We start from the raw sequence: 12436 nt of genomic DNA on the forward strand, positions 1-12436 counted from the left end.
TGCTGGTGAAGCCCAGACTGGTCTATTGGCCCTGCCTTGTCCACCCATCTGGCCTGGAATCAAACCTTGAGGTCATAACTGGTCAGCTACTGTCAGAGAAGCCAAAGGCCTGGGCCTGGTCTACCTCCGAGGGGACTCCACTACCTAAAGACTATACATTGACTTACCCTGTACTCTGACCTCATAGTTAGCAATGAATATCCTAGTAAGAGCACCAGTTCCGGGGAGGGGCAATGGGGGAGGTGGAGAGGGAACAAAATGCCATTTTTAAGATCAGTGCAGCTGGCTCAGTTAGGGGCCGTGTCAGGCTTGGAGGCATCAGGGGCACTAAGGGCTTTTGTGGGAACATCGTTCATCAGAGAGATGTCGTCCTCCCCATCGCCCTGCCGGGCCTAGGAAGGCTGACAAGGCTCTCTCGGTAGCTTGTCCCCATTGGGTGGCAAAGTGGGCACGCTGCATGGGTAGGGGGCCAGGCTGGATGTGCTCCAAGGAGAAAGCTTTCCACAGGCCGTACTTCAGAGGGAAGAGCTGGTGCAGTGTTGGAGTGGGGGTGTCAAAAGCAGAACCCATCCTTTTCAGAGAGGTATGAGCTCAAGCTCAGAGGCTGGACCCCCGCTTCGCACCCGGCTGGCCCCTCCATCATCTGGGTTCCTGGGACTTGGGAAGAGTTGAGAGGCTGAAGGGACCTTCTCTGCACTTTGGAACCTCTTGTCCCCCTCTTATCTTCCCTGTGCCTTTCCATATCTGAACCAGGCTCAACCCTGGCTCCGCACCCCCGCCCCCGCAGCATCCTGCGCCGGCTGCTGTTACCCTCAGTGATATGGATCTGGTGGCGTGGAGGGGGTGTCCTCCACGGTGTGGGGCAGGGTGAACTCCCTCTAGTTATCTGGCAAGATGCCACCCTCTGGGAGGTGCTTACTAGCCAGAACACTTTTATGGGTTGGGTTATGTGAGTGGGGAGGGGGGCGGGTATGGGTCAGATTTCCTTCAGGTTCTCCATCCACCTCACTCCGCCGTACTTAGGCTCCACACTGCAGACCCATGCGTTGGTTCTCAGAGTTTATTGAAAGGCCTATGTTGAGATCTCCTGGGATCTCTGAAGCCTGGGGAGGTGCTGGTGGGTTTGAGATCTGGGGGTTGGGATGTTGCATCTAGGAGCAGGCTGTGTGCGTGCGTGCGTGCGTGCGTGCGTGTGTTGAGTTGGATGGATTAGTATTTCTTGGTGTATGTGTGGGGGGTGGTCTTAGATTGCTCACAGGGCAGAAGGAATTAGCTATGTCTGTAGGCTGGCTCTGACTATGTCTGTTAGCTCTGGCTCTGGGGCTGTTCACTTGAACCTGCCCAGCAGGTCCCAGGCCTAGGGGAATGGATTGGCTTGGCCCACAGCCTGGGAAGGGGTTCAAGAGTGGATAGCAGAGTCCAGGAGGCTCTGAGGTTTCCTGTGACCTCACAGCTCAGTGACCACGTGGGCTACGAAGATGACTTTGTAGGTTTCCTTTATGTCCCCCCGGAGCTGCAGCAGGCTTGACACGATGAGTGGGTGGTCTGGCTGGAAGAAGAAGAATCCTTAGTAGGCTTTCCAGACAAATCTGTTTTGTTTTTTCTTTTCGGAGCTGGGGACCGAACCCAGGGCCTTGCGCTGAGCTAAATCCCCAACCCCGACAAATCTGATCCTTCCCAATGTGTGCCTTCAGCTCACAGGTCTGTTATAGCTGCCCCTCCCTGCCCAGCTTGGGGTCCCAACACTTACATCAAAGTCAGCAGGTGGTACCCAGGAGATGTTGATGGTCTTAGTCTGGCCACGCTCCACAAAACCCCTGGAGGGTTCGATGGAGAAGCCCTTGTGCTGAAGCCATGATACACTGTCGAGGCTGAACTCCACAGTCTGTGAGGCATTAATACTACTGCAGGTTACAGGGTCAGGGACTCCCAGGAGGTAGGACTAGAAGGGTGAGGGGGCCCAGCTTTACCTACCCCTCAACTCTGACTGGGGGTGGGAGGAGTCAACACCCTACATCTGCTGCAAAAATCCTATGCAAGGCCAGTGAGGTACAAGGCCAGGAGAGGTCGGGAAGTCCCTGGCCAGGGAGGTCAGGGAGGCTTCTGGGATTTAGCTCGAGCTAGGGTTGTGATCACCTTCCTCGGTGATGGCTGTGTGGTCCGGATACAGCCCACTTGCAGCTCTCGGGTGGCGGGCGAGGTTGTCGTGTCTGTGTCAAACTGGACATAGTTCAAGGTCACCAGGATGGGTTTTATCTCCTCAGCTTCTGGAGAGGGAGAAATCTAGCCGAATGGTGTCTAGAGGAAGGGTGTGGCCTGAGGGTGAGGGAGGGTAATTGTCCAGTGTGGCACAGCGGAGGTGAAGGGTGAACCCGGAGAGCTGGCACCCTCCAGAGCAAGCCTCCTGGCTCTGGGATCAATGGTCTGGAATTCTATCTGTCCTTCTCCACTGGGTCTCATTATGCCCACTAGCTGGCTTGGGGTAGCGGAGGGCCTAGTCATTGAGCCCTAAGGTAAGTACCCCTGCCTTCCCTTTCTCCGAGCCAGAAGTCACACGGTGGGGGCTCACCTTCTTTATGCTCTGGGTCAAAGGCAGTGGTCACTGCCAGGGACTCCACAGGCACATCCAGGGGGTCTGATCCCTCCACAAACATCATGTGCTCACGGGCAGCACCCTTTAGAAAGATCTGGTGGGAGACTTTCTGGGGACAAGAAGCAGAGCAGCCTGCCCTGAAGCTTGACAACTGAGAACTGAGGCTCCTTCAGGGGTGGGGCCTGGAGAACCGGGGTTGCTGGCCTCCAACATAAAGCGCCAGACAATCAAAGCTGCCAAGGGGGCAGACAGGGGACCTGTACGGATCCCTCCCAGGATGGGTGGAATCCCTGGGGGCCCAGCTATGAGCTCTACCTTTTCAAAGAGCACCACTTGGAGCAGGTCAGAGAAGTAGAGGCTCTCGTGGTCTGGACTGAAGGTTACGGTAAACTCTTGAGCCTTCCCGGGGAACATGAGGCCCTCAACTGGGGAGATACTGAATACGCTCTGGCCATTATAGTTCTGAGTGCCTGTGGGCAGGACAGGGGTTATGGTCAACACTGCCATCCTCCTCCACTGAGCTCAGACCTCTCTACCTCCCTTCTCGCCCAGCCTCTCCACGATCTGCCTGGCCCCACTGCACCCCAAACACCACCCTCTTTTCCCAGCACATATCTCATGGAGCTGTACCTCTGTGGCTCCTGGCAGTGCATTAGTTAGCTCACCAACTATTTCTGTCCTCTGCTCACGGGAGGTAAGGAACTTTGGCAGCTGCTGGTTGGTCTCAGCCTTCTTTTTGGAGAGGCTCTCCAGGCGCACCCAGAACTTAATGGGAAGCAAGGACTCATTCTGTAGCTGCAAGAGCAAGATGTCAGCTGACTAGCACACCCGTGCCTAGGTTACCTGCTGCTGGATCACTGGTCAGGACCTTGGTGGCACTACACTCTAGTAGTCCTTTTTGGTGGCATTATGTGCCAACAGTAACTACAATAACAGTGTTTGCGGCTTTTGCTATTTGGTCACTCCCTTCTCCCTGACCTTTTCTAAGGCTGGTTGGTAGCCTTCTTCCCTGCCCAGCTGTGTGGCCAGCTCTGTGCCTGTCAGCTGTTGTCCAGAGCTCCTCTTGGCTGAACCACATCCTCATGTAGTCTCCTCCCCTCCCTCGATCCCCTTTGGAAAGCACTGTGTCTTGTGCTCTGCTACAGGACCCTACCAGAGCAGATGGGGAAGTAGGTTGCTTGAGCCCAAGCCTAGGGTAGACATCAGGATGAGGCAGGCCCATGCACATGGGGAGATGAGGGAGCCCAGGTGATGGCATGGGTCTCCTTAGAGGTCTACCCACTGCGGGCCATCTGCACAGAGCTTCAGAGAAGTAGACTGGTAGCAAAGCAGAAGCTCCATGAAGGCCTGATGCAGAAGGACATGAAACATCCTGCAGGCCGGGGCTTTGGCTGAGGGTCAAGGGAGGGGTGCTCTCCGCTTCCCCCATAAGGGTGGGCTCTGGGGTCCCTGCTAGAAATGCATCAGAAATGACAGCCTCTTGGGAACAGAGCATTCGAGTGGGGGGGGGGGAGACTGTGCCTCCAGTGACTCCTCAACCAGCTGGGTGCCTCCAAGTGCAGAGTTCACTGCCTCCAAGAAATCCTTTCCCAGGAAGCTGGGCCAAGACAAAGGCTTAATTCACCTTAAAACTTGTTGAGACAGATTCTCTGGCAAGCACATAGCCCATGTTGAGGGTGTTGCCTTCAATGGAGCATGTAATCATGGATGCCACACCGGTGCCCAAGAGGGTGAGGCTGAGAGTGCCTCTCTTGGTGATGATGTCCAGGGTTTCTTGAGCCTAAGGGGGTCATGTCCTTTAGCAAAGAGCAAATGTGGGAGTTTTTCTCAAGAGCCGCTGGCTGATATAGCATTGGGCTGCCACCGAGACGGCTTGGAGATCTTTGCCTCCACAGACAACTCTTGTTGGCAAGAGTTGGGGTCAGGAGGATAGGCTGCTCTCAGGCCGCAGTTGATCGTTTGGCTCTGAGAGCATGGGGTATTTTTGTCCCGTCCCCCCGGCCTCCACCCCCTCAACACCCCTTCCCACCCACACTATGGTGGCCACACTATGGTCCTGAAGTGTGAGGATCCCAGGGCAGCAGCATTGCCTGGGGGCTGCACTCACCAGTATGCTCTCACGGGGTGAGAAGGACAGCACTAGGGTTTGTGTCTCACCAGAGCACAGCTTGCTGAAGGGGTTCAGCCGAACGAAAGGGCCGTTGGGGTTCAACACTGAGTACTCCAGCTGGGCATTGTCAAGGGTGAAGGTAACCGTTTGCAGGCTCTGCCACACACCTCACCCCCATCTCCAGCTCTGGAAGCTGGCTCACTGGGTATGGATAAGGATACAGTAAGGTCCTCATTGCAAATGTTCTGGAGGGTGATCTTCTCTATGCTTCGATGCCCTGAAATGTGGCAAAGAGTCAGGTAACAGCTCCTAGGCCCCGAGGAGCACCTCTCTCAACGGCATGGTCAGGAAGCAGATGCTAGCTGGAGCAGCCCTGGCACCCAGGGTAGAAGCTGTGCTCCAGGGCGTGAGAGCTGTCAGTATACGTCAGGACTCACCCACAGCAATATCGCCGAAGTTAAAGACAGTCTTGCCGTTGTGGGATGTCACCACAATAAATGGAGCCACTGCTGGACACCACAGCTCCAGATATAGAGTATTATGGGGGCTAGAACCGGGACAAGGACAAACGAGGGCATATTAGGGTGACCCAGTGCCCCTCGGGCCTCAGATCTGACCAGCAGTAGAGGAGGGGCAGTGGGTTTATGGCCAACCACACCCTAGCCTGTCTCAAGAACCCCACACCTGAAGCTCAGAGGTTCCGTTGTCTTCCTGTCTTTGATGTCACCACTGGCAACAACACAGGGGATCACAAACCTCTCAAACTTCCCCTGGAAGGCCTTGGACAGGGTGGCTTGTGCAGTTTGGAACTCAATGGAACTGGAAGGAAGCAACAGAACACATCCATGCACGTTCCTCTGGCCTCTCAGGCTCTGCCCCTGGGATACGGGCGGTGCGGGACCAGGCCTTCCTCATCTGTAATGTGTATGGCTACTCTTTAGGGCTCGGGCTCAGGTGGACTCTCTGGGGAGAGCTTCTTCCCCACTGTGGATCCTGGTTACCCAGAGTGAGCAAATGGTCTTGTCACTACAGAGCCATATTCCTGGGTCCACAGGGACAATTTCTGGGCTGGCAAGGGGGCCCAACCTATCAGTGCTTGCCTGGGCTTATTCGTTTTCTGGGAAGGCTACAGTCAGACCATGGAGTAGTCTGTTCAGGGGGACACAAGGTCCACAGGGATAGCCAAAGAGCAGATGCTCAGCAAGAAGAGCCCTGGGTCCAGCTACTTCTGAAGCCGGTGAGTCCTGCAGACACACAGGCCAGTGATGCTCTGCTCCATGCAATGTGTGGGAAAACCTCTATTGAACAAGGTGAGTTTCGTCCGAGCAGGGGTGGGAGATGGTGGGTGGGATATAGATGGGGAAGACCCCTTCATCCTACCTGGTACTGACCTCCAGCCTCTGCAGTTCTGTACTTTGGGTCGTGGAGGTCCGGGTCGGTCGCTCCCGGTTGTGGACCCGGACCATGGACAAGGATTGTTTCCACAGTTCTTTCTTTTGCCCTGCTTCCTTCTGGAAATGTAAGCAGGAGCAGATGCTGTAGGGTGGCCCCAGGGGCTTATCCCTGGGCATAGCAGGCTTAGTAATGTCTCCCCCACCACAGGCTCCTCTGAGGCCTGGCCTAGCTGGCTTGGTCTGACCGCTTGCTGAGTGGCAGAGGCCACCAGTTCAAGTTTGGAGAAAATGGTGTCCTCAGACCAACAGGTACCCAAGGGAGTCTGACAACAGGTGCAACAGGGGATTAACACAGTAAGCAACGGGGTCAAGGAAACATCTAGGGGAACCCGGGAAAGCCCAGCACAGAGACAAGTTCATGGGCTGAAATGTCTGAACTTAAGAGGGACCAAGCCACAGACAAGTAAGTCTACACAGCTAGGGTCCTAGGTGTCCTCCCGCCCATGACTCTCTTGTACCTCACTGCCTCAGCAGCGGTGGCAATGTCAGGGCTCTTTGCCTGTGTGTATACCGTAAAGACATGAGGCCATGGTGTGGCCAAAGGGCAAGCCCACAGCTACTGGCTTTCCTAGGCTGGGTGCAGTGTGCAAAGCCAGTGCATAACACTGGGTGAGGCTTGCCCTCTGTTTCAAGGCTGCCTTTCGAGGGCGGTTTCCATGTTACCCTTGGTGAGAGGCTATGCTGTGTTTTTATCCCAGTTCTGCTTTGGTTAAAACCTCAGCTGCCTCCTTAGGGCCAGCTTTGTCTGCCCGGTGGTGCTTCCAGAAGAGGGAGAGGTCTTGCTTTGTTTTTTGGTTCTTTTTTTTTTTTCTCCGGAGCTGGGGACCGAACCCAGGGCCTTGCGCTTGCTAGGCAAGCGCTCTACCACTGAGCTAAATCCCCAACCCCGAGAGGTCTTGCAAGACAACCTTTCACACCCTCTCTCCTCCCCTTGCCCTTCCTGGGGAACAGCTTAAAGCACAGTGCCAGGAAAGCCTGCCTTGTACTTCTGTCATATGGGCTAGCCTAGGATAGGTTGCAATCCCAAGTGCCACACACATCTGCACCCCCTTCCCTCTTCTGGTCTGCCTTTCTTCTTTCCTCATGCCCCTCCCCTCTGGCCACTATGCACCTCCTCTAAACTACTTCACGTACCGTCTTGGTCTCTGTTTCCTTGCCCAGGAGCTGAATGGCTTCCTCTAAGATTTTGTCCTGTGGCAGTATGGGCTGGAAGGCCACCTGGACCAAACACCTCTGCAAAGAGACACTCGGATTGCCAACTCTCCCCCTGAAGCCCAGAGGGCAGGGGTGACCCTGCTGGTACACCTCTTTCCTCCCATAGTGTGTTCTCTCTCTCCCTCTGTCTCTGTCACTTTCTCCCTCTCTCTGTCCTCTCTCTATCCTTCTCTCCATCTCTTTTTCCCAAGACAAGAGTCTCTCTCTGTAGCCCTGGCTCTTGTGAAACTCTGTCCGTAGACCAGGTTACCCTCAGAGTCAGAGATCTGCCTGTTTCTGTCCCTCAGAAGGCATGTGCCACTGAGCCTGGCTGCATTTCTCTTAAGATCATTTGGTTTCGAGACTTTTAACATCGTATGCCCTTCCAGGAAGGTTCTCCTTGATGACTGTGGACTGGAGCAGACTTTAGGCTCTGTATGTTGGGGTCTGTTAACTGTAGGTACTGAAAGCAGAGTCTGGAATGGACCAGAACCTCACCAGACAAGAGTAAGGATGAGACAGGGAACAGGGAGCCCTTCCCCATCTGCGGCAAGTCTCCATGGGACAGATCTCTGGAAAGATTCCACGTTGAATCCCATGTGGGTCATGTCTCCTTGATGCTCAGGACAGGGAGGGTGTAGGGGATAAAGTGATGGGTGAGAGGCAGAAGAGAAGACAGAGGAGGACAAGAGTGAAAGGGGGAGGGAGAGGAGGGAAAGGAAAACCATGTCTACTTTCCACTATTCCTATTTGGTCTCTGGATCATGTTCCTTGGCCCTGCTGTGGTTAAACACCCATAGTTAGGGTAGGCCAAGCCAACCCTGGGAGAAAGGCAGGGGAGTTTCACCTTCTGGCTCACCACTGGGGCCCATACTCACCTTTCCAGGTAACACGGTCCCCACAGACGGGGAGATGGTGATGGGTGACTTAGGAGGCAGCAAGAACTCAAAGGATGTTGGTCCCACTGGGGAGGCTTCCTCTGAGCCGATCCGAGGCAAGGAGTGGATCAGCTTGTTCATGCTCACGTGGGAGTTGATCACATACAGTGTGGACACAGAGGTGTCGTACAGGGACGTGGCTGAGAACTTGATCTGGTAGTGGGACAGCTCCAGGGGTGGGTGGACACCTATGGCTTGGCAAGACAGCTTGAAGCACCTGAAAGCAACCAGTGCACGTGGTGTTCATCTGTGCCAGGGCATCTGCGGCCCCTCTGCAACCCTGGGTGAGGAGACACTTAGCTCCCCACATGCCAGCTGTGATGGGCAGGTCTGTTGTGCTGGTGACATCTCAGGCACCCAGGACTTACTCCTGCAATTAATTACCACAGTTATTTACTACCTGACTAGCCGATTTGGAAAAAAAAATGTGTTGGCTGATATATATATATATATATATATATATATATGGCTAAAAAAAGTGTAAGCAAAATTATATAAACAAAATAAAAAAATAAGTGGGTTCATGGATGGAGGGATGGCTAGACTGGTGGCTCTCAGCTTTCCCGAAGCTGTGACCCTGTAATACAGCTCTGCATGTTGTGGTGATCCCAGCTATAAAGCTATTTCATTGCTACTCTTTATAACTGTAATTTTGCTGCTGGTATGAATTGTAATGTGAACATCTGATGTCCAGGATATCTGATATGCAGCCTCCAAAGGGGTTGGAATCCACAGGCTGAGAAATGCTGGCTTATGAGTTAGGACCTGGGTTCAGTTCCCAGCACCTACACAGTGGCTCACAAGCACCTGTAACTCCAGTTCAAGGGGAGCAAAGTCCCCTTCTGACTTCTGAAGGCACCTGTGTGCACGTGCTGTGGTGCATATTCAGATAAGCAAGCAACCACGTACGTGTAAATAAAAAATAAATATTTGAAGAAAAAAAAGTAATACAAAGGGTTGACTTCTGGCTTATGATATTAAATATTTATTGACAATTAAAAGTCCTCCTTTCTTTACCTCCAGAATGCTGGTATAACAGGAGTGTTTCACCATGTCTCTTCTGGGGGGCGGTGGGCATGGAATTCAGGGTTTTGAGCGTGCTGGGCAAACATGCTGGGCAAGTGCTCTACCACCTGAGCTGCATCCCCAGCCCCGGAGGGTCGGCCTCTTTAACCACTGGACGTTTTGCATCCTGTGTTTTCCCTGTGCTCTCCTCACCAACTTTTTGTTTTGATTTTGTTTTTCAAAAGAGGGTTTCTCTGTGTAGCTCTGGCTGTGCTGGAACTCACTCTGGAGACCAGGCTGGCCCGGAACTCAAGGATCTCTGCCTGCCTCTACCTCTGCCTCCTGAGTGCTGGGATTAAAAGCCTGTGCCACCATAGCCTAGCTCCTCATCAACTATCTTTTTTTTTTTTTTAAAGCCTCCTGTGATTGGCACAGGCACATCTCTCTCTCTTTTCTTTTGTTTATTTTTTATTTATTTATTTTTTTTAAAGATTTATTTATTTTATATACAGCATTCTGCCTGCATATGTGACTGCAGGCCAGAAGAGGGCACCAGATCTCATTACAGATGGTTGTGAGCCACCATGTGGTTGCTGGGAATTGAACTCAGGACCTCTGGAAGAGCAGTCAGTGCTCTTAACCGCTGAGCCATCTCTCCAGCCCTCTTTTGTTTATTTTATGTGAGTACACTGTCCCTCTCTTCAGACACACCAGAAGAGGCATTGAATCCCATTACAGATGGTTGTGAGCCACCATGTGGTTGCTGGGATTTGAACTCAGGACCCCTGGATGAGCAGCCAGTGCTCTTAACCACTGAGCCATCTCTGCAGCCCATCAACTCCCATCTTAATTGCACTTGTTTTCTGTGCTGAGGATTGAACCCTAGTCCTTGTGCCAGCCTTAGACGGAGCTTAACTGTTCAGTTGCCCACAGCACTTGTTACTCGTTTGTTTTAAATTTATGTGAGTGGCCATTTTGCCACATGTCTGTGCACTACAAGCTTGCAGGGGTCAAAGAGGGCATAGGGTCCCCTGGGATTTGGGTTATAGACCATCGTGTGCCACTGTGTGGGTGGTGGAAATTGAGCCTTGGTCCCTCCTAAAAAAGTGACCAGGACTTTTAACTGCTGAGCCATCTCTCTAGTCCCATTACCTGTGTTTTTAATGCTTTAAACCAGGACATGGAATACCCAAGAAGCTCTCGCGTATAATCAAAGTGTGTCCGGGGCTGGGGAGATGACTCCATTGGTAGATCACTTGTAGGGTAAGTAAACAGACCCATAGAGCTCTTATCCCTTAGAACCCACATAACAATCTGAGCACAGCGGCACATACTTATAATCCCAGCAATGGTGAGATGGGAGGGAGAGTCACAGCTCTTTGGAAATGCGCTAGTTGGCTAGCCTGGCCTACTTTGTAAAGTTCCAGGCCAGGGAGAAACTTTGTCACAAAGAAATATTGAAAGGTGCCACACCCTAGGCTCTATACACGTACATATGTGTGTATATATGTGTATGTATGTGTGTGTGCTTGCACATGCTATAGTGCCAAGGGCAGGGACGTCAGAGGACAGCTTTGACAGTTGCTTCTTGCCTTTTGCCTTAGTTTGAGGTAAGGTCTCTTTTTGTTTACTGTTTGTTTGTTTGAGGCAGGGTTTCTCTGTGTAGTTCTGGCTGTCCTGGAATTCACTTTGTAGACCAGGCTGGCTTTGAACTCACACAGATCTGCCTTCTTCTGCCTCCCAAGTGCTGAGATTAATGGCATATGTTGCCATGCCTCTCCAGGGTCTGTCTGTCTGTCTGTATTTCATTTAAAAATTTTCTTTATATATACTTAGTGTATTTGTGTGTGTGTGTGTGTGTGTGTGTGTGTGTGTGTGTGTGTGTGTGTTACATCTGTCATGGCATATGTGTGGAGGCCAGTTCTCTCCTTCTACCAGATTGCCAGGCAAGTGCCTTCTCCCACTGACCCATCTCACTAGCCCAAGGCTCCATCTTTTTGTTGAGGTTCACTGCTGTCTATGCCAGGCTTTGTCTATGCTGGTCCTTGGGTCTTACGAGGATTAACACCCTCACAGCCCTTAAGCCTTTTATGCTTTGTTTTTTTTTTTTTTAAGATTTATTTATTTATTATATATAAGTACACTGTATCTGTCTTCAGACACACCAGAAGAGGGCATCAGACCGCATTACAGATGGTTGTGAGCCACCATGTGGTTGCTGGGATTTAAACTCAGGACCTCTGGAAGAGCAGCCGGTACTCTTAACCTCTGAGCCATCTCTCCAGCCCTTATGCTTTGTTTTTTTTTTTTTGTTTTTTTTTTTTTTTTTTTTTTTTTGTTCTTTTTTTTTGGAGCTGGGGACCGAACCCAGGGCCTTGCGCTTCCCTAGGCAAGCGCTCTACCACTGAGCCATCCCTCCAGCCCTTATGCTTTGTTTTTGAAACAGGATCTCACCGTGTAGCCTTGGCTGGCCAGGAATTCACTATATAGACCAGGATGGTCTCAGATTCACAGAGATCTGCTTGCTGAGGGCTGGAATTAAAGGCATGCTTCATTACACCTGGCTCAAATCTTTATTTATTTATTTATTTTTTTCGGAGCTGGGGACCGAACCCAGGGCCTTGTGCTTGTTAGGCAAGCGCTCTACCACTGAGCTAAGTCCCCAACCCCTGGCTCAAATCTTTAAATTAAAATTTAAAGTGTGGCAGGGCAGTGGTGGCACATGCCTTTAATCCCAGCACTCCAGCAGAGGCAGGTGGATCTCCGAGTTCAAGGCCAGCCTGGTCTACAGAGCGAGTTCCTGGACAGCCCAGGGCTACACAGAGAAACCCTGCCTCAAAAACCAACCAACCAACCAACCAACCAACCAACCAACCAACCAACCAACCAACCAAACAAACATGTGTGTATGTGTGTCTACATGTTCAACTGTGTGAGTTTATGTGTGTCATGTGCGTACAGGAGTCTGATGAAGCCAGAGAAGGCATGATTTCCTAGAACTGGAGTTACAGATGATTGTGAGCCACCATATGGGTGCTGGGAACTGAACTGGGGTTCTCTCCAACAGGCAGTGAGTGCTTTTAACTGCTGACCCATCTCTTTGACTCCTCTTAAATTGTAAAACAAATTTTTTTTTGTTTGT

The 12436-nt window shown here is 51.9% G+C and overlaps 1 protein-coding gene across 1 annotated transcript in view; it reads right to left on the bottom strand.

Moving 5' to 3' along the window:
* Nucleotides 1-1046: 1046 nt before the first annotated feature.
* Cfap74 (cilia and flagella associated protein 74) overlaps nt 1047-12436 on the bottom strand; it is a 64304-nt gene continuing 52914 nt past the window's right edge. The window contains exons 26-39 of the mRNA XM_032893404.1: nt 8230-8506; nt 7292-7390; nt 6084-6214; nt 5388-5522; nt 5141-5250; nt 4925-4980; nt 4701-4820; nt 4218-4373; nt 3259-3388; nt 2909-3063; nt 2570-2702; nt 2137-2267; nt 1751-1885; nt 1047-1549 (exon numbers count right to left, since the gene is read on the bottom strand). Coding sequence (XP_032749295.1) covers nt 1448-1549; nt 1751-1885; nt 2137-2267; nt 2570-2702; nt 2909-3063; nt 3259-3388; nt 4218-4373; nt 4701-4820; nt 4925-4980; nt 5141-5250; nt 5388-5522; nt 6084-6214; nt 7292-7390; nt 8230-8506 — 1870 coding nt within the window. The 3' untranslated portion in view covers nt 1047-1447. The remainder of the gene's footprint in view (nt 1550-1750; nt 1886-2136; nt 2268-2569; nt 2703-2908; nt 3064-3258; nt 3389-4217; nt 4374-4700; nt 4821-4924; nt 4981-5140; nt 5251-5387; nt 5523-6083; nt 6215-7291; nt 7391-8229; nt 8507-12436) is intronic.

The sequence above is a fragment of the Rattus rattus genome, chromosome 1 (assembly GCF_011064425.1).
Source record: "Rattus rattus isolate New Zealand chromosome 1, Rrattus_CSIRO_v1, whole genome shotgun sequence".
Taxonomy (NCBI): Eukaryota; Metazoa; Chordata; class Mammalia; order Rodentia; family Muridae; genus Rattus; species Rattus rattus.